Here is a 22,896-nt window from a genome sequence, read left to right as displayed (position 1 = left end):
GTTAGGGGATTAATACGATATACACCGTTACAGCGCTAACTGTTTTAAACTGGATAGACGTCAGTGATTAGTAGAAATTATCGAAATAAGACAATTTTTTACATGAAATAAATTCGAATACAAAAATATTTTTCTGTTCTATAACACAAAATAGATAAGTATACGAAGTTTGAAAGTCTTTCCGTACCAAAAACACTACATAAAACATAAATGAAAACTGGCGTCCCCGTTTTAAAATAGATCCCGAGGCTATAGTAGAAGGCACTTGCCCAAGGTGTCACGCAGTGGGACTGAACCCCGAACCATGTGGTTGGTAAGCAAGCTACTTATCACACAGCCACTCCTGCACCTACCCACACAGTTTAATTGTCTACAATCGGGCGTCGCCTAGCCAAGGGAGATAACCTACTTATAGGAAAGCCTTATATGACAACAGATATTTTTTTAGTCAAATATCATTATAGCATTCGCTGACAGCAGCTGTATTGCACATTATCAGTTGATAACTCCACAAATACGAAAGTTCTCAAGAATGCGTTCGTTAATTTGGAAAAGATCACTCAAAATTGTTTCCATTATTATACTACTCCTGGTCATTATTGTTTGGGAAAAAAGTAAGTAGAATTTTCTTCATGTTCCTTATTACAATACTATTCATTTCTGGTTTGCATTCTAAGAATAAATCAATCCACAACGGGTCCAGATGGAGTATATGTAATCTGAACCTTCCCACCCCACTTTTTTTTTTTTTTTACGGAATCCCACGATTCCGATTCTGAAAAACAATTTTCAAAAATCTCAAATTCAAAATTTCGATTCCCTACCCACCCACCCATTTCTTCATTTTAAAATATTTTCCGGAATTTATTTATTATTTTTTTTTTTTGAGAAATGCGTAAAAAAATACGGAGATTATGATTCTGAAAAAAAATTGTTTGAAAAATTCCCCCCCCCCCCCCCCCATCAAGCAGGCTATTTACATGCTAGAAATAACAGCCAAATCTCACAAAACTGCGATAACATAAAGCAAGAAATGTGTAATTAATCTACTCACCTTTCTGCAGAGATTTCTTTCAGAGTGTAAGGAACGACCGTGGGAACTCAAAAAGGAGAAATGGTGACGGATGGAAAAACAGAGGACTCCTTTTATTTAAACGTGTCACACGGTCGAACACAAAAATATATATATCAAAGATGATATACATGATATGTTATACTACGATAACATATGTGAATTCGTAAATACCAGTAATGAAGACTATAGAAGGCAACCGTATAAGATGAATAACAGTGATATTTATTATGGCGTTAAAGATGTATGTCTGTGTGTAAGTGTGTATGCGACATATATACCATTTTATACCAGTTCTTGTGTACACAATAGTATGAGTCTGTATGTGAAAGTTGTGGAGGCTGTGTGTGGCAGTGCTGATCACTAGTTGTGATGTTGTGGCATCGATGCCGGGCCGTGATTCTTGTTATACAGATGCTCGTCGCTGGCTGAGATTCTTGTCTGTTTATTTATCGTGGTGAAGCTGAGTCACCTAACAGAATCGAAGAGAGAGATGTGCCGCGGTGGTTTGGATTGGTGTACAAAGGCTGCTTGGTAGAAAAGGCTGCTTGGTAGTATTACCGGGTACTATAGTAAATACGGACAAATGGGCCAGCTATAGGAATCTACAACTGCTGGGTTACATACACAAAACAGTTACCCACTCAACAAATTTCGTCGACCCTGAAACTGGCGCTTGTACGAATCACATTGAGGCCTATTGGTCCCGAATTAAAAGACGGCTGAAGTATTTGACTGGATCATCGGGCGACATGAAATGGTCCCGCGTCGATGAGTCAATGTATCGAGAAAAGTATGGATTTACTGCGAAGAAAAACTTTGAGAATTTCTATACATTTCTCGAACACATTGCGGAAGAGAAACTGGTTATTTCTCCTAATACAATGTTTATACAAGTAGAGAAATTTGAAAAGACAACACGAAACAGGTTATTTCTCCAAATACAATGTTTATACACCCAAATTTTATAACATATATTTAAATTGTTGTCAGAAAAATGTTATAAAATTTGGGTGTATAAACATTGTATTTGGAGAAATAACCTTTTTCGTGTTGTCTTTTCAAATTTCTCTACTTGTATAAACATATAGGTGTGTGTGTGTGTGTGTGTGTGTGTGTGTAAAAAGAAAGAGTCGCCCATGCATGAAGATCGACTAGCCAAGGGAGATAACCTACTTATAGGAAAGCCTTATATGACAACAGATATTTTTTTAGTCAAATATCATTATAGCATTCGCTGACTGCAGCTGTATTGCGCATTATCAGTTGATAACTCCACAAATACGAAAGTTCTCAAGAATGCGTTCGTTAATTTGGAAAAGATCACTCAAAATTGTTTCCATTATTATACTACTCCTGGTCATTATTGTTTGGGTAAAAAGTAAGTAGAATTTTCTTCTTCTTCCTTATTACAATACTATTCATATCTGGTTTGCATTCTAAGAATAAATCAATCCACAACGTGACCACCACCTCATTTTATCCAGACTAAGAGGATTGATTATAAAGTTAACTTCATTGTGATTTGAAATTAAGCTATAAAATGCCTCATTATATGGCGCAGACAATTTTTTCATTATATATTTATTTAAAATGGTGAGTTGGCAGAATAGTTTTGACGCCAGACTTCGCAGTATTTCTTTCTTTTTTTATGTGAGTTCAAATCCCACCAAAATCAAGTTGGCTTTTCACCCCTTCGGGATCCATAAAATATACTAATCAGAAGTTTTGAATGGTACAACAATGCACTATAATACAAATAATGGGCTATATACCTGTTGTAATTTAGTCATCCATAGTCTAATAATATTTCGGAGTAAAATTCCTTCTTTAGATATTCTTAGATTATAGCAGCGACTCCATCTAAGAATACCTTAAGAAGGAATTTTATTCCGAAATATTATCAGACTATGGATGACTAAATTACAACAGGTGTGTAAGAACGACCGTGCGAACTCAGAAAGGGGAAATGGTGACGAATGGAAAAACAAGGACTCCTTTTATTTAAACGCGTCGCACGGTCGAACACACAAAATAATATATCAATGATGATATACAAATAATGTTATACTACGATAACATATGTGAATTCGTAAATACCAGTAATGAAGAGACGATAGAAAAGACAACCGTATAAAATGAATAACATAGATATTTATTGTAGCGTTAAAGATGTGTGTGTATGTGAGAGTGTGAATGCGACATATAAGAACATAATAAAAGACAGGCCGTCGTACAAAGAAAAGAGAGTGTGTGAGTGATACATGAATGTGTATGTGAGATATTACAGCAGATAGAAAGAGTCAGTAACACGTGAGCATTTATACCAGTTCTTGAGTACACAATTGGAAGAGTCTGTATGTGAAAGTTGAGGCTGTGTGTGGCAGTGCTGATCACTAGTTGTGATGTGGTGGCTTCCATGCCGGGCCGTGATTCTTGTTATACAGATGTTCGTCGCTGGCTCAAATCTCTTGTCTGTTTATTTATCGTGGTGAAGCTGAGTCACCTAACAGAATCGAAGAGAGAGATGTGCCGCGGTGGTTTAGTTTGGTGTACATAGTAAATCGTGTTGACTATGGTTGGAGATGTCGGTGGCGAAAAGGCTGCTTGGTAGTAGTCGTAGTCTCGTGTTGCTGATGTGGCGACGGCGGTGGTAATCGTTGGCTGGACGAAGCTGTTGAAGTGGTCGCTGGCTGATTGTTGCTGCTGCTGTCGTGTGGTACACGGAACAGATCTCAAAGAGAAACTGAACCGAGACAAATTTGCTGGGTATGAGTTGCTCTATTTAAAGCGTTCAGGGGGCTCCAAGACGGTAGTAGAAAAACACTATCACGTGACCTTATTAAGGGCTGTGATTGGTCAGTTTGCGTTCTGGCAGGAACGGTTCGAAGAAGTTGCCGCTTTCTCCGCTACGCCCGCGCTTGTTTATATTTAAATGAGAAGATTGTATGTAATGGCGATAGTAGTTTTGTATCTAATGGCGATAGGTAGTTTCACTACAGGTGTATATCCCATTGTATTATAGTGCATTGTTGGACCATTCAAAACTTTTTATTCTTTACAAACAATACGCAATGCTTCAAGTGAATACTCTCCTATATTAATCAAATGTTGTGTTCAACGTAATCTACAAGACCCCTCTTCTCAACAATACTAGCCCTGAACTCTAGAACGGACTAGCGAACATTGTAATTTCAGTTACTTTTATGCCACGGAAACCCGATAACCAACCTTATAAGTCCCTGGACACATACACACACACAAAAAAAAAGAAGAAAAAACACAGTTCCTGCCACTGCGTTTATTTTCAAAACATTTATTCTGATAGATGGCTTCTTATTATTTCAAAGAATGGTTTAAGATGTTATTCTTTGTGTTCGCTTTCTATCCCTTCCACATACTCACATACATATCTATGCAACGAAAACATTCCAGCACTGTTGAATTTATAATTTTTCGGTAATTTCTGATTGTGTCTGAGACTAAGAAGTGCTTTGTGAGAAAATTGTGTTCTTGAGTTTATTTTCAGATTATTTATTTCAATTTTATTAAGCACTTAAACGATTAATCTCATTCTCTCTCTCGAAAAAAGTGTTGGCTTTATGTCAAAATTTGTAAAAACTTTTTATTTTAGTTCTAAGTTTTGAGATCAAATTCCGCTGAGGTCGTCTTTGCCTTTCATCCTTTCAGGGTGGATAAAATGATTACTATTCGTGCCCTGAGGTCAATGTAATCGACTTACCCACGTCCCCAATTTCTGGCCTTGTACCAAAGTTTGAAAGGATTATTATCATTATTGTTTCCGGCTCTTTATGTTCTGAGTTCAAATATCGTCGAGGTCGACTTCGTCTTTCCTCCTTTCGGGGACGATTAAATTGGTACTAGTTGAGCACGGGTCGATGTAATCGACAGGCCTCCACACCCAAAATTTCAGGCCCTGTTCCTATATCAGAAAAAATTATCAAGTACATATGGACTACGCGGTTAAGAAGTTTGTTTTACAACCACATGGTTCCGGTTTCGATCGCTACATGCAGCATCTTGTACAATAGTCTTTTACTATGCTGAGACCCCCTTCGGTCATGACTGACCATGGGCTTGCACCTAGAAAGTTACCCTCCGAGGCACAAGTCCGAGCAAGCTTGTTTATGGAAGACCAGCAGTCGCCCATGCATACCGGTCTCCCCTCTCCACACCACTGATGTTATCCAAGGGAAAGGCAAAGACCGATACAGCTTGGTATCAGTGACGTCGCAACTCATTTCTACAGCTGAGTGAACTGGAGCAACGCGAAATAAAGTGTCTTGCTCAAGAACACAACATGCAGCCCGGTCCGGGATTCGAACTCACAACCTCGCGATCGTAAGCTCGACGCTCTAACCACGCCTTCACTAGTCTTTTACTATAGACTTAGATTAACTAATGATTTGTGGATAGAGAATGGTTAATAGAAATATATAGAATCCGTGTGTGTGTCTGATTTTTGATGTGCATCAGAGAATATCTAATCATGGGTTAAAGAAAGCAAGTGACATGTGAATTTTTACATTGAGCTATTTGCGGTATTTGTTCTGCATTAAATGACTGATACTCTCTTATAGCTCATAAACTATCAGAAATCAGCCCATTGGGAATGTGTAACCAAAGATAGCTATTCTTCACAAACAAGCTTTGCTTTTTATAAGGATAAAGATAAGATACACACACACACACACACACATGTATACACACGCACACACACACACACACATGTATACACACACACACACACACACACACACACACACACACACACACACATACTAACCAACCAAAACTGCAAAGATAATCTGAAACTCGACTGACGAAAGAAAACTCCGAATGACCCGTCCTTGATTTTTTCTTGTCCCTTTTTGTATCATCTAACTGTCTGGATGTCTTGTCGCCTGTTGCGTTCTTGTCTCATATTTTATATTCTTATATATATATATATATATATATATATATATATATATATATATATATATATATATCGGTACCATTTTCCTCTTTCTCCGTTCTTCCATTCTCCGAACTTTCCATCTTTCCGACGAAGGGCTACGCCCGAAACGTCATACACTCTCTCTTTCCTTTCCTGAGCGTCCAATAATACTATCCATATCACGTCCTCACTTTGTTGTTTTTTTGTTTTTTTGTTATTGTTTTTTTGAACTATATAACGTACGCTCACACGGACCCTGGCCTTTCAACTGGATTTGATGTACCCAACTGCCGGAATCTCTTGTTACCTTGGATTACTGTTCCCGTTGGATTTGCCTTTCCTGAACCTTGATTGAACATCAGCAAAATTTGTCCGTGACTCTTACACTTTTTTCCACTTTTTTCGACTTGTTTCACCTTTATCTGTTCTCCTTCTACCTTTCTCGTCCTTCCCTTGTCTCGCCACTAATAACACCCACACCGACATTCACATCCTCTCACCATGCCTGACCTTCACTCCTTCATCCAACATCTTCAGTCCCTTCTTCGCCGTTTTCTTTCTTTTTTTTCCCCACAATGCTTGTAACCCACAAAAAACCTCTCTTACTTGCTCTTCAAAAAGACCCGCCACACGAGCCATCTCAACTTTCTCAGCCGCTGTCTCCGCCATCACGTCATACCCCGTGGCTTCCGCTTGAAATTCCACGCTCCCCCCTATTCCTCCCCCTTCATCGAGCCCACCCTTGCCCGCACCTCCCGCCTCATCATCCGTGCCACCATCCGTTCCACCCGTTCCCTCCTCCACTCCGTTGACCACCAACTCTGCCAAGCTTACCTCCTCCTCTCCTCCCTCTGCCCTCAACCCTTCACCCAACCTATCCTCCGCTTCCTCCTTAATCTCAATCACCAACTCCACAATTTCCTCACACACACAAAAAATAAAAACTCCACCACCTCCTCAACCCCCACCCTTCCGCACCCCTGACACCCTCCCCTTCAGCTCCCCCTCCCGAATTCATGCCCCCCTCCACCACCCATTCCACACACTCACACTCCTCCCACCCGGACATCCTAACCCCCACGCCATCACCTCCCCACACCTCCAACAACCCAACCCCATCCCACCCCTTCTCCCCCTCCTCCTCCCCCACCTCTACACCTCCTCCTCCCGACCCTACTCACCCTACCACCCCGCTTCCTCACACGGTTGTGACTATACCACCCAATCTCCCCCTGTCCGCCGCTGAGTGCTCGCTCCTTGGTAGGGGGCCTCCGCTTCACGCCTCTCACGCCCCACTGTGACGAATTCGGGACTCGCACTGATGTCAGCCAGTTCCTGCGCCGCATCAAACTGTGCGCGTTCTTCCATACGTCAACACAGCGTCCCGACAATCGGGACTACTTCTCGGACCTGGGACGCCGCCCATCCAACTGGACGCCGCCTCCAGGCCAATTCAGTAGCCTAGACTTGTTCGTGGATGACTGCAAGGCGTTGGCCGAGCGTTTCGACTTTAAAAAAAGACCCCTCCGGGCCAATCTCACCCGGGCCGAATCGGTCGCCCTCCGCAATCTCCGCCGCCGTGACGACATCGTCATCAAGCCGGCGGACAAAGGTGGAACAGTGGTGGTGTGGCGCGCGGGCCTTTACAAGGGGGAAGCGTTCAGCCAGCTTCACAATCCCCTCTTCTAACGCTTCCTCCCCTCCGACCCCACCCCCTCCTACCAACGGCTTGTGTCCTCCACAATCCATGACCTCATCTCCTCCTCTGCTCTCCCCGCTACCGCCACCAACCTCATCGTCCGCACACCCCGCACCTCCTCCATCTACTTCCTTCCCAAGATCCACAAGCCTAACAACCCTGGCCGCCCCATTGTCTCTGCTTGCAATTGCCCCACCGAACTCATTTCAAAATACCTCGACCATATCCTATCCCCGTTAGTTGCTACCCTCCCATCCCACATACACGACACCAACCACGCCCTTCGCCTCTTCAATTCCTTTTCTTTCCCTCCCGGCCCCTCACACCTCCTCTTCACCCTGGACATCAAATCCCTATACACCGTGATTCCACACAACGATGGTCTCTCAGCCCTCCAATACTTCCTTGACCGCCGCCCTGACCCCACACCTAGCACCCCTACCCTGCTTCGTCTGGCAGAACTCGTCCTCACCCTCAACTGCTTCACGTTCGCCGGAGATACCTACCAACAGGAATCTGGGGTCGCGATGGGGACGAGAATGGGGCCCAATTACGCCAACCTCTTTGTTGGTTACATTAAGGCCCAAGTATTCTCCCAATTCTCCGGTCCGACCCCGGAACTATACGGTCGCTACATAGATGACTGTATAGGAGCCACCTCCCTCTCCCGCGAACAGCTCTGCCTTTTCATCTCCTTCCTCTCTAACTTCCACCCTGCTCTTGACTTTACTTCTACCATCTCTGACACCTCTGTCAACTTCCTCGACATCTCTCTTTCCATCAACCCCGCCCTCCAACTCTCTAACTACATCGGCCTTCTTCAAACCCACTGACTCCCACCTCTACCTCAACTTCTCCTCCTCCCATCCATTCCACATCAAACGAGCCATCCCCTACTCCCAGTTCCTCCGCCTCCGACGTTTGTGCAGCCTGGACCAGGATTTCGAGACCCAGTCCCAGTATCTTGCTCGTCTGTTCATGCATCGAGGATACCCCTCCCACCTTGTCCAATCCGCCCTCGCCCGCGCTCGTCGAATCGACCGCACCACCACACCAATCCTCCCCCACACCAATCCCCTAACCGTACCCCCTTCCCACTCCGTTTCCACCCTGCCACCCTGCCACCCTACCCCTTCGTCGGAGGATCCTACGGGCCTTCCGTCGCCTCCAGCTCGATCCGACTACCCACCCCTTTTCCCCAACCCGCCCCTATCCGCTTTCAAACGCGCCCGCAACCTACGCGATCTACTGGTCCGCAGTACCTTCTCCTCTTCCTCCCCACCCCCACCCGGCTCCTTCCCGTGCTCCAGATCCCGCTGTCACACCTGCCCCTTCATCACCAACACTACCTCTGTCACCGGATCGAACCTACAAACACTTCACATTCCACACAGTTTCACCTGCACCTCCTCCAACCTTATTTACTGCATCAAATGCACCCTATGCAACCAACTCTACGTGGGGCAGACGGGCCGCCGGCTGGCCGACCGTTTCACCGAACACCTAAGGGACGTTCGGCTAGGTTCGGACTCCCCCGTCGGCCGTCACTTCCAACTGTCCAACCACTCTCCCTCTAACATCTCCGTTTTTGGCCTCGCCCTGCACCATGGGTCCACTCCCTCGCGACTCCACTTGGAGCAACGCTACATTTTCAACCTTAATTCTTCTTTCCCCTTCGGACTCAACGCAGCCCTCTCTTCTTTATGACTCTCCCCTTTACGTCCCTGCAACACTTTTGGATCTTTTTTAAAACGGGGGCCACATTTTTCATTAATGTTTTACGTAGTGTTTTTGGTACCGAAAGACTTTCAAACTTCGTATACTTATCTATTTTGTGTTATAGAACAGAAAAATATTTTTGTATTCGAATTTATTTCATGTAAAAAATTGTCTTATTTCGATAATTTCAACCAATTACTGACGTCCATTCAGCCGATATACATTAAGTGCCGACTACATAAACAAACGATTCTTCGTTTTATTTGCTTTTTTCATTTTAAATTTGCTTTAACCCTAACCCTAACCCTAACTCTAACCCTAACCCTAACCCTAACCCTAGGGTTAGGGTTAGGGTTAGAGTTAGGGTTAGGGTTAGGGTTAATTGTTTCAGAATCGTTTGTTTATGTAGTCGGCGCTTAATGTATATCGGCTGAATGGACGTCAGTGATTGGTTGAAATTACAGAAATACGACAACTTTAACATGGAATAATTTATGGATTTCTTTTTTTTTTAAGAAGACTAAGAGAAAAAGATGTTTTATATGACACATTCTACCAGTGTTCCAAGTTTCAAAGTGTTTCGTTAATGAAAAATGTGGCCCCCGTTTTAAAAAAGATCCACACTTGTCTTTATTTTTTATTTTATTTTTTATTTTTTATTTTTATTTTTTTACCCCCCCCCTCGTCCCCTTTACATTATATCCATTATTCTCTTGTTATTACACTCACTACTTTTTTCCACTTTTTATCTCACCCCTACCTACACGCACACATACCCACACACAAAAAATACACGCACCCATACACACACATGTAAGCACACCTACCCCCAACACACCACACACACACAACACATATGCATGCACTCACACGCTCAGACTCGCCCACACACTTATACAAACGCACATACACACGCCCACTTGCGCATACACACACACGCTAACAATCACGCAAACATACACACACACACACACCCAAGCATACACACCCTTGCACACATAACCCACATATACCCCCATTCACAGATACCTCCCACACACCTTACATATATACCGCCCACATACATGACAAACATACAAACGCGCCCTCACACACACATAGCCGAACGCACATATATACACACACACACCCATATATACGCGCACGCCTACATACACAGCCGCATACACATGCACACACATACACACAGGAGTGCACACACAAAATAACACACATGCCTGGCACACATACGCACGCACACACATAAACACACACATACACACCCCTCACATACATAAAACCACACACACACACACATACACAACACACATACACATATACACACATGGACACACGCACACACACCTCTCACATACACAATACTCACTCACATACATAACACACACGCACGCACGAAAACATACACAATATACACATACACGCACGCACAAAAAATATACACACACGCGCACACGGAAACACACATACAGACACACATAAACACACACACACCCGTACCTAACACTCCCAATCCCACATACACACGCACATCCACACACATACACACACACGCACACACCCACATACACACACACACACTTCTCACCAACACACACACTCACACAGACACGCATACAATCACACACACATGGGCATAAACAACACACGCATATACAATAGTAAACGCACGCACACACGTACACAGCAACGCACATACACACAACATACACATACACACAAACACACACGCACGCACAGAAAACATACACATACACAAACGCGCACATACAAAATACACACACACACGTACACGTACCCAACACCTACAACCCCACACAAACACGAACACACACACACTCAAATAACCACCTGTTGACCTTCTACCTACACTGTCTATAGCGTCCACTAACCAGTCCTGCTACTAATTTCTTCCACTACGTCATACACACACACACACACACAAACACACTAACAGATAAACCACCAAACCATGCACACACACACACACACACATACATACGCACACACACATACATACGCACACACACGTTCTGTTATCACACACACACTCGCAGACTTCCGCACACGCACAGATATTCATCTCCCTTTTTCACTCTCCTGTCTTAGAAAGAACTTTTCCCCCACCACCTCCTCTCCCGGTCTTTTCATAATGTAACCTCGTGGGCATCGGTACCATTTTCCTCTTTCTCCGTTCTTCCATTCTCCGAACTTTCCATCTTTCCGACGAAGGGCTACGCCCGAAACGTCATACACTCTCTCTTTCCTTTCCTGAGCGTCCAATAATACTATCCATATCACGTCCTCACTTTGTTGTTTTTTTGTTTTTTTGTTATTGTGTTTTTGAACTACATACATATATATATATATATATAGGTTACTAGCAGTATAACCCGACCTTGTCCGAGTGTGACTTATTACGCTATCTACGATAAGTCTTGCTAGGTGAAAATCAACTAAAAAAGAAAGTCTTACAACGAAAAAAGCCTTATGATCTAAATATGTTCATAATTCAAAGGACGATGAAATTAATAGGAAAAGTCTGAAGGCTGTTTTGCGAAACATTATTAAGCGTACGTAAATTTCATCCGTCTAATTGGCTATAGAAATGCTTGTGCAAAACAACTTTTTGCGCTGCCCTGATTATACATAGGAGAGTAATCTCTTTTCGTAGGAGCTAGGACGGCAATTTGTGATGAAGCAATTGCTGGCGATCTGTTGCTAAACAGTTTTGCCAGAATTCTATCAGATTGGGCAGAGGATGTTGATGCACCATTTTGCATTATGTTCAAAGTAGCTTCTGGAATGTGGTGAATTGCTGCAGTCTGTTGCTGTCATTTTAAACCGGTTGCTTTCTTTCCCCAGCAAACTCTCTTCTTTGGAGGTATAATCTATCTATATCTTAAACAGAACAACAAAAGTTATAATAGATGGCAGGGTCGGTACTTTTCACATATCTGTAATTTTTCAGATTAACACCCGCACGATTACCCAACCCTAATCCTAAACCTAATCCTAACACTAACCCTAACATTAACCCTAACCCTAAAACCCTAACCCTGACCCTAAAACCGTAACACTAATCCTAGCCCTAACCGTAACCCTAAACCCTAACCCTGACCCTAAAACCGTAACCGTAACACTAATCCTAACCCTAACCGTAACCCTAAACCCTGACCCTGACCCTAAAACCGTAACCGTAACACTAATCCTAACCCTAACCGTAACCCTAAACCCTAACCCTGACCCTAAAACCGTAACCGTAACACTAATCCTAACCCTAAAACCGTAACACTAATCCTAGCCCTAACCGTAACCCTAAACCCTAACTCTGACCCTAAAACCGTAACCGTAACACTAATCCTAGCCCTAACCGTAACCCTAAACCCTAACCCTGACCCTAAAACCGTAACCGTAACACTAATCCTAGCCCTAACCGTAACCCTAAACCCTAACCCTGACCCTAAAACCATAACCGTAACACTAATCCTAGCCCTAACCGTAACCCTAAACCTAACCCTGACCCTAAAACCGTAACCGTAACACTAATCCTAGCCCTAACCGTAACCCTAAACCCTAACTCTGACCCTAAAACCGTAACCGTAACACTAATCCTAACCCTAACCGTAACCCTAAACCCTAACCCTGACCCTAAAACCGTAACCGTAACACTAATCCTAGCCCTAACCGTAACCCTAAACCCTAACCCTGACCCTAAAACCGTAACCGTAACACTAATCCTAACCCTAAAACCGTAACACTAATCCTAACCCTAACCGTAACCCTAAACCCTAACCCTGACCCTAAAACCGTAACCGTAACACTAATCCTAACCCTAAAACCGTAACACTAATCCTAACCCTAACCGTAACCCTAAACCCTAACCCTGACCCTAAAACCGTAACCGTAACACTAATCCTAGCCCTAACCGTAACCCTAAACCCTAACCCTGACCCTAAAACCGTAACCGTAACACTAATCCTAACCCTAAAACCGTAACACTAATCCTAACCCTAACCGTAGCCCTAAACCCTAACCCTGACCCTAAAACCGTAACCGTAACACTAATCCTAACCCTAACCGTAACCCTAAACCCTAACCCTGACCCTAAAACCGTAACCGTAACACTAATCCTAACCCTAAAACCGTAACACTAATCCTAACCCTAACCCTAACCCTAAACCCTAACCCTGACCCTAAAACCGTAACCGTAACACTGATCCTAACCCTAACCGTAACCCTAAACCCTAACCCTGACCCTAAAACCGTAACCGTAACACTAATCCTAACCCTAACCGTAACCGTAACCCTAAACCCTAACCCCTAACCCTGACCCTAAAACCCTAACCCTAAGACCCTAGTGAAAATCGTGGTATATTTACAAAACATTGACGAACATTAGTTATATTTTACTGAATGATTGTGTACTTGCACGTGTATGCGTTTGAGAGAGCGAGAGAGGAAGAGGTAGAGAGAGGGGGAGAAAGGAATAGAGGTTGTTAAAAGTTTTCTTATGACGGCTTCTCTTTACTGCCTATTATTTCATTAGAAATCTACGGATGCACATACGCACATAATAGAGAAAAATGAAACAAATATGGACGACTTGTTCCGAAACACCACCGAGTGGGGAACACTTCTCAAAAATAACCTGCAGTTGTTTCCTTCAAAATTCTTACATGCTCGAAATGTACATACATCAAAGTATATTTGTAGAAAATTTCACAGAAAATATTCATTTTCCTGGAAGTTAAGAAGAATTTAAGTGGAATTTCCGAAAATTGTCCCCCACCCCCTCCCAAAACACTTTCACCGAAATTTTTTATGTATTCGAATCAACATAATAAATAATATATGCATAGAAAATTTCATTAAAAAATATTCATTTTTCTGAAAGTTATGACCTTCCAAAGTCGGTGGGTACAACTCTGTAGTTATGTCACATTGACGAACGTGAATGATTGTGTTTACTTGCACATGTATGCGTTCGAGAGAGCGAGAGAGGAAGAGATGAAGAGGGGGAGATAGAGAACGGGAGCAATGTGTATGTTGTTGTCACAGATTACGTATGTGTGGTTGTGTGTGTTTTTACGTATCAATGTTATGAAAAATAGCTAAAGAATACTGAGAAGAAAGTTTAATCTATGACGTTGTATGTATCACTTTCTCTCTCTGTTGAGCGCGTGTGTAAGAACGCTGTTCCAGGTAGAAGGGAAGAAATATAAAAGTTGCTAGAAACAACAGCCAAATCTCCCTTAAATCACACAAAGTAAACGGAATTTAAAAAATCTAATTACTGCACTGGAAAGTTCAGATCGAGAAAATTCCATTGATGTAAAAATTTTAACGAAAAAGTGGAAAATATGGATTTCTATAAACTTTTAAAAAGGCTTCACACAGACACACAACTTCAGCTTTATATATTAAGAAGATGAGCGGTAATGGTGTCAATTAAACCCAGAGGTTTCAGGTAATGCTGAGTTAGTACTGTAGATAGACCATAGTTAAACTCTAGGTTCGGTGATTATGCGACTAAGGGTCCAACGTAGGTCATATATCAGCGTGTGAATATAAGGATTTACTTTTCATAATGAGATAAAAAAAAAACCAAGGCTGTGTATATTTTTGAACATTTATAAATAGAACATTTATAAATGTTCTAAAATATACACACAAATACACTCCCCCCACACACATCCACACCTGCATCTACGTACACACATATATATACACATACATTTGCACATACCCCCCACACATGCACACACATTCTCATACATACACATGTCTCCATGTGTATACACACATAAACAGAGAGAGAGAGAGAGAGAGAGAGAGAGAGAGAGAGAGAGAGAGAGAGAGAGAGAAGTCAGACCATCTGATGTTAAATAAGGCAGCTTCGAATGAACGGCTGCTACAAAACTTCTCATACTCCTATTTATGGATGTCCATTGATTCTGGCAGTAATCACATAAAAAGCGAGTTAGGTAAACTCGCAGTGTGACATTTGTAATCTCGCTGCACTTATTACCGGCGTGTGTACGTCACAACAGACTGTTTGGAATCGAAGAAGCTAACACTGACTGTAGTTACTTTTGTGTTTGTGTGTTATGGTGTAGAGACATTGACTTTGAACGAAACTCTGATAAGCTGAAGACCTTTCAAATGAGTATATATATCTCTTCATCTTTTTACGTGTATCAGTCACCGGACTGCGACTATGCTGGGACGCTGCCTTGAAGCGTTTAGTCGAATAAACCAATACTACTAGTGTTTTGTGTCTGGAGTTAGTCATTTTCTTTTAGTGCCTTTCAATTTAACACACTCACCGATAAAATTTCCACTCATTTACTTATTTATTTTTCTAAATTTTCCGTTGCGTCTTGTAACCTTTTCAAGGCGAAAATTTTAGGAAAATAAACAAGTAAATGAATGGAAATTTTACCGGTGAGTGTGTTAAATTATAAGGCACTAAAAGAGAATGACTCTCCCCAGACACAAAAGAATATGCTTCAACATACCAGCTCACATAAAGAATCTTGCAAACCAAATCCAATACTACTACTATTTTTAAAAGTCTGTACTTATTAAAGTCTGTCTCTAAGTTGCGAGGATGTAAACAAACCAAAACCGATTGTCAAGAGGTATATGGTCACACACACACACACACACACACACACACACATAACAGTTTCCGCTTACCAAATCCTCTAAGGTATTGATTGATCCAGGACTTGACTAAAAGATATTTTGCCCAATATGTCACGCAGTGAAAGGCGGCGAGCTGGCAGAGTTGTTGGCACGCCGGGCGAAATGCTTAGCGGTATTTCGTCTGTCTTTACGTTCTGAGTTCAAATTCCGCCGAGGTCGATAAATTAAGTACGAGTTGCATACTGGAGTCGATCTAATCGACTGACCCTCTCCTCCAAAATTTCGGGCCTTGTGCCTAGAGTAGAAAAGAATGTGCCACGCAGTGAGACTGAACTCGAAACTACGTGGTTGTAAAGCGCGCTTCTTGGTTTCACAGCCATGCCTTATAGAAGAATGTTAAGAATAGCTTGGACAAAACATAAACTAATTTTTTAAAAAAGTGCTACGACATGAAAACAAGATATGACAGCTGCAAGGAGAGACGGCTGCCTCGGCCATTTCTCATCTAGCACTCAGTTTCAGCTGAATAAACTAGAACAATGTGAAGTCAAGAGTCTTGCTCAACGATACAACATGTAGGGTTAAGTGAGTTGCACAAAGATTCATAAGCTGAAGTGGGGTGTGATGTCATCTGGGTATGAAACTCTATCCTTTTTTCTCACGCATACTCTATCTAGGATCACATTTCCTAATGTCTATCAATATCGTTTCTAAGTAGAATGTAATCTGAAGTATTGTCGGCACTCCGTTGCTTACGACGTCAAGGGTTCCAGTTGATCTGATCAACGGAACAGCCTGCTCGTGAAATTAACGTGCAAGTGGCTGAGCACTCCACAGACACATGTACCCTTAACGTAGTTCGAATTACAGGCACAACAGAAACAGGAAGTAGGAGTGAGAGAAAGTTGTGGTGAAAGAGTACAGCAGGGTTCGCCACCATCCCCTGCCGAAGCCTCGTGGAGCTTTAGGTGTTTTCGCTCAATAAACACTCACAACGCCTGGTCTGGGAATCGAAACCGCGATCCTATAACCGCGAATCTACGGCCCTAACCACTGGGCCATTGCGCCTCCACAATCTGAAGTATATTTAACTGCCTACAAGATATCTCATTGTTAATGATACTATATCATACGTCTAGGTAAACTTTACCTGAGCTAACCAGACTATAGGTAAAGGTATGACTGTTTGATTCAATCCTACCATGCGACACCTTGACTAGGTGTCTCGTACCATAGCTCAGGGTGCTCGGCTCAATATCATATTGTCGTATGTTCAATTCTTAGATCAGCTGGCACATTGTGTCCTTAAGCAAAGACTTCGTTTCACATTGTCCCAGTTTGCTCATCTGTAAATGAGTATCGGCCAAGTGTTGATGGTGCAACCCTCTCTACGTCTGTCGCACACAAAATGTGCCACAGGGTCAACGAGTTGGAGAGTCAAGACAGACTCTTGAAGCCCTAAAAGAATTAATGAAAGCATAATACATCTAAGCAAACCATATTCATTGGTGACTGTTGTATTTCCCTCGGAAGACTCGTAGAGATAACACAACGAGTTGTACAATTTAATTATTACATTTATTATTCAATTACATACAAAGAACGCACTCACCCAATGTTCGTTATGAATAAACAAAAGTCATGTCCGCCATATATATCTCAATGACATTTTACTACGACAGTCCCACAAGACAACAACAATGAAACAATGAACTTAGACGAACCACATGACACACGGAACGTCAGACGACTTACATACCTAACAGTCCATATAACACCTCCCCACTGAAATTGATGCTACACAAGAAGTATCAACAGCAAAGTCTCTCTTGGGTTTTACGGGTTCTCTTGGATCGTCTTGGGTTGTCTGGTCCATACTCTGGAACGGGTAACATGGTCTTGGGTCTGGTTTGTCTTTGAGTTAGTGGCACAGTTTCCGAGATCTCCATCAGGTGATCTATTGCAAATTCAAATACAGTGTTTTCTGCATCACCAGGTTCATTGTCTTCCTTAGACTGTTTGCCTTGAGCAATGTGTGCTGGCGATGGCAGCAGAGAATCAATCCTTGTTCGTATCTGCCGGTGATTCAAAAGTTCACTCGGAAAGAATCCACAGGATGTCGGTGTTCTCCGGTACTGCATCAAGAATTCTTGAAGTGCTCGTGTCGGCGGAAGAGAAGACTTCCTCAGAGCTTGTTTGAAGGTCTGCACCAAACGTTCCGCTGCTCCGTTGGTAGCTGGGTGGTAAGGTGCACCTGTCAGGTGTGTGATCTCGCGTTCTTTGCACCAGCTCTGGAACTCCTCAGACGTAAAAGTTGGTGCGTTATCGGTGACCAGTGTGTGAGGAAATCCGAAGTGCGCAAAGTCTTCCTCAAGCAGATTTAAAGTTGCTTTGAAGGACGTGGAGGAAGTAGGATGAATGCATGGGTACTTGGAATAAGCATCTGTGATCACCAGCCAATCTCTACCCATAAAATTTATTGTGTGGTCTAGGTGTAAGCGACTCCACGGCTTTTCTGGTAACATCCATGGGTGAACTGGAGGCTTAGATGGCTGCCTTTGATGTTCGTTACACGAATCACATCGTCGACTGGCTATCTCTATAGCAGCATCGATACCAGGCCAATAAACAACAGTTCTTGCTAGTTGTTTCATGCGTTCCATGCCAAAGTGTCCGAGATGCAGAAGATTGAGGATCTTTGGCTGCAAGCTATGTGGAATCACAACTCTAGATCCATGTATAAGGCATCCATGACAGATACTAAGTGAGTTTGATAACTTCCGGAACTTGTTGACTTCGTCATTGATCTCCATGTTCTTTGGTGGCCAGCCTTCATGGACGTAGCGCATCACTGTAGATATCACTGGATCTTTTCCTGACTCTTGACGGAGGAGATTAGCATCCACAGGTTGGACTTGAATACTAAGAGCTTTGATGGCACACACCATGTCTATGTCTTCACCATTTTCCTTTCTGTCAAAGTCGTTATCATCACCGAATGGCAAGCGACTGAGGGCATCAGCATTGCCATGATCTGCTGATTTTCGATATTCAATGGTGTAGTCAAACTGGTTCAGCCACAGGGCCCATCGTGCTAGTCTGTTAGCAGCGAGAAGTGGCGTCCTTTTCCTCGGACTGAATAGTGATGTCAGTGGCTTGTGGTCAGTCACGAGTACGAATTTACGACCGTACAAATACTGGTAAAACTTCTGCAAGCCAAATATGATAGCTAGGGCTTCCTTTTGAATTTGACTGTAGTTACGCTGTGCAGAAGTAAGAGTCTTGGACATATTGGATATTGGGCGCTCGCTTCCATCAGGATAGCGGTGAAACAGGACTGCTCCAATACCAACGTTTGATGCGTCACAAGCCAGTCCCAAAGTTTTGTTTGGATCGAAGTGTATCAGAACTTGACTTGATGAAAGTACATTTTTCAAGTGATCAAAAGCTGACTGTTCCTCATCTCCCCACTTCCAAATAGTTGACTTTTTTGTAAGGCAATAGAGTGGCTCTGCGATACTGGCTAGGTTTGGGATAAACTTTCCATAAAACTGAACTGAACCTAGGAAAGATTTCAAGCTTGATTCGTTCGTTGGAGATGGCATCTTTAAGACTGCTTGACCTTGGATCCCTTCGTGATCCCTTCAGCCGACAAAATGTGTCCAAGGTATTCTACACTGGGTAGTGCAAACTGGCACTTTTCACGGCGACATCTGAGTCCATTGTCGCTTAGACGTGTGAGCAGACACTTTAGGTTGTTTAAGTGACTGTTTGCATCTTTCCCACTGACGAGCATGTCATCCTGGAAGACGGCCACTCCAGGTAGATCATGGGTCAGGTTTTTCATGATCTCCTGAAAGTAACCAGGTGCTGACTTGATTCCGAAAGGGAGTCGTTGTTGCAGGAGTACTCCACGGTGAGTGCTGAGTGCGAGTCTGCGTTGACTCTCTGGAGCCAGCTTGATCTGATTATAGGCATCAGCAAGGTCTATCTTTGTATATCCGAATCCACCTCCGAATTTCTGCATCAGTTCAGCAGGGAGTGGCATTGGATGACGGTGATCAGCAAGCTGGTCATTAATTCCCACAGAGTAGTCACCACAAATCCGTAGTTTGGGCTTCAGGTTGCTTGAAGTGTGTGCTTTACGAATCGGTACCACTGGCGTTCCGTATTCGTTGAACTGGACTGGCTTCCAGATTCCCTTGGCGATGCCTTCTTCGTAACCTTTGGCCACGTCATCACGAAGAGCAAATGGGACCGGACGTGCCTTGTGAAAGACTGGTGTTGCGTCCGATTTGAACTTCACTTCCAGTTCAAAGTTCTTGAGACATCCCAATTCTTGCTTGAAAAGATCTGGAAATTCATCACACATGTTGTGACAATCTTGCTGCAGGGAAACATAGGGCTCACTTGAGGTCTTTGGGTATATCCCTTCTGCACCTTCCCTTTTAGCTTGGCTGTCTATGCTTTTCAAACCTAGAGCAGTGTCTACGGAAATTCCCAGAGTCTGGATAGCATTACGACCCAGCAAATTAAGATCAGAGATCTTGGTGACTATGTAAGGTATAAGATCCTGCTTACCAGTTGTCGGATCCTTGGTTTGGCCCATGAAAGTTCCTAGAACAGGCAGGTTGTGCTTGCTGGCAGATTCATAGCGATGCTTGACATCTTGCAGCTTTGGTCTTCCAAGTTGTTTCCAAACTGACAAGGAAACAAAATTGCCTGTAGTAGCAGTGTCCAATTCCATTGTGAACAGTCTGTTCTGGATTGTTACTGGCACAATTAAACTGTGAGTGTCTCGGGAAACTTCACCTAGGATCGCCTTGACTAGCTCAGCTTTTGTGATTCTTTTCACGGGAGTTTGTGAATGGCCATTGCGTTGCTGATGTTGTTTTTTCCTACACACCGCTTGCAAATGACCCTTTTTGTCACAAAAATGACATTTGGTTTCCCTGAAAGGACAGTCTGTTGCTTTGTGGGCCTTTCCACATCGGTAGCATTTCTCCTGGTTTGTGGAATAAGACTGCTGATGGCTCTTTTGAAGACTCTTATTCCTGTTCTGCTGGACCTTGTACACTTGCTTGGTTTTGGAACCGTAAACGGTTTCTTTTGCAACCTTTGCTGCGTCTTCAGTCTCGATGGCAACCTGGACAGCACGGGCAAAATCTAGTTCTGAGTCTTTTATCTTAAAAAGCGCCTTCAGAACCGCTTCATTGTTAACCGAACATATGAATCTCAGTCTCAGAGCTTCATCCTGTGGGTTGGTGATCGCTGGAAAATCACAGGTAGCTGCATCCTGGCGTATACGTGCTGCCAGCTCCTGGAGAGTTTCGCCTGGCTTCCGCTGCATATCACTCCAAAACTTGAAACGCTCTCTCACAATCAAAAGTTTAGGGTCGAACTGTTCCTTCATGAAGTCAACGATTTCGTCCATTATCAAGTTGTTGATATCTTTAGGCGGATTTTGTTGGGTAGCCAGATTAGCAAGTTGCTTGTAAACAGTAGCGGTCTGATTGGTCAGGAACACTTGTGCCATGCGTTTTTCAGGTACAGCATTAGCAGCCACAAACGTACGGAATCTTGACCAGTAATCAGGCCATAGTTCTGTCGCTGAATCAAATGCAGCAAATGGTGGAATCGACACTGTTGTTGAAGCAGCTGAAAAATAGCCACTAGAATCGCCTTCAACTTGTCGAGCACCAAACAGTTTTAACAGAGCGTCCATATCTCTCTGATGTTGTTGCATTTGCTTGTCCATTTGTTCCCTAAACAATTTAATAAGTTCTACTGTCTGTTTTTCAGCCATTGTTATTACGATGAATAATTTTACGGTAAAGTAAGCATGTATCCTATCGGCGACGCCAATAAACTCTGTTGTATTTCCCTCGGAAGACTCGTAGAGATAACACAACGAGTTGTACAATTTAATTATTACATTTATTATTGTGACTTTGCGACTGTCTAGTCTTGGGTTGACCAATAACTTGTAAGTGAAATCTAGCAGTAGGAAACAGTGGAAGCTTGTTGGCCGATACTCATTTACAGATGAGCAAACTGGGGCAATGTGAAACGAAGTCTTTGCTTAAGGACACAATGTGCCAGCCGATCTAAGAATTGAACATACGACAATATGATATTGAGCCGAGTACCCTGAGCTATAGACTTAATCTAGCTCAATCCAGTTTAATGTCAGCAGCAGCAGCGGCAGCGGCGGCGGCGGTAGCAGCGGCAGCACTACCAGCTGTTTATCAGAAATTCTATGTCCTAAATAATGTCCTTGGCCACCTTGAGCGATGAACATTCTATTGTACTGCAAACATTTTAAGCAAGATTTCCAATGAAGATAATTCCCTCTCTCTCCCTCAAAGATAGTACCTGTATCTCATTAAGCAATATTTCAGACGGTCTAATACGTTTCAATTTCATTGCTATCGGTTGAAGGTTTATTAGTTTCAATAGATTAATCTTATCTCAAGACTAGTAGAACACTATTGACTAACAGCAATTTGTATCAAACGCACGCGCGCGTGTGTATGAGAAATTGCAGCAATAAACCTCTATTCTGAATTTACATAACGGATTTTCAAAGCTGGTGAAGCACAAGCTATTTTTCTGTTCTTAACAACCAACGTGTAATTCTCTCCCTTTAATTTCTCCTTCCTCTGTCACACGCCTACTTTCGCTGCCCTCTCGATCACTCACTCTCTCACTTTTCACCTCTTGCCCTTGCTCTCTCTCTCCCTCCTGCTCCGACGCTCTCTTGTCTGTTCATCCTCTCTAGATTGTGTAGAGCTTCCT

General features: G+C 43.0%; 1 protein-coding gene across 2 annotated transcripts in view; it reads left to right on the top strand.

Annotated features, from left to right (window-relative positions):
* Window positions 1-412: 412 nt before the first annotated feature.
* Window positions 413-22,896, top strand: part of LOC106883865 (carbohydrate sulfotransferase 9) — a 55,322-nt gene continuing 32,838 nt past the window's right edge. The window contains exon 1 of one of the 2 annotated variants that reach the window (XM_089349634.1): window positions 413-614. In XM_089349634.1, coding sequence (XP_089205760.1) covers window positions 533-614 — 82 coding nt within the window. In that variant the 5' untranslated portion in view covers window positions 413-532. Of the gene's footprint in view, window positions 615-2,238; window positions 2,454-22,896 lie in introns of those variants that run through there. The other variant, XM_089349633.1, reaches the window with a different exon arrangement.

Source organism: Octopus bimaculoides, chromosome 3 (assembly GCF_046866305.1).
Source record: "Octopus bimaculoides isolate indiv1 chromosome 3, ASM4686630v1, whole genome shotgun sequence".
NCBI classification, from domain to species: Eukaryota; Metazoa; Mollusca; class Cephalopoda; order Octopoda; family Octopodidae; genus Octopus; species Octopus bimaculoides.
The sequence above is the reverse complement of the archived record's forward strand: the minus strand, read 5'-3'. Positions and strand labels throughout refer to the sequence as shown.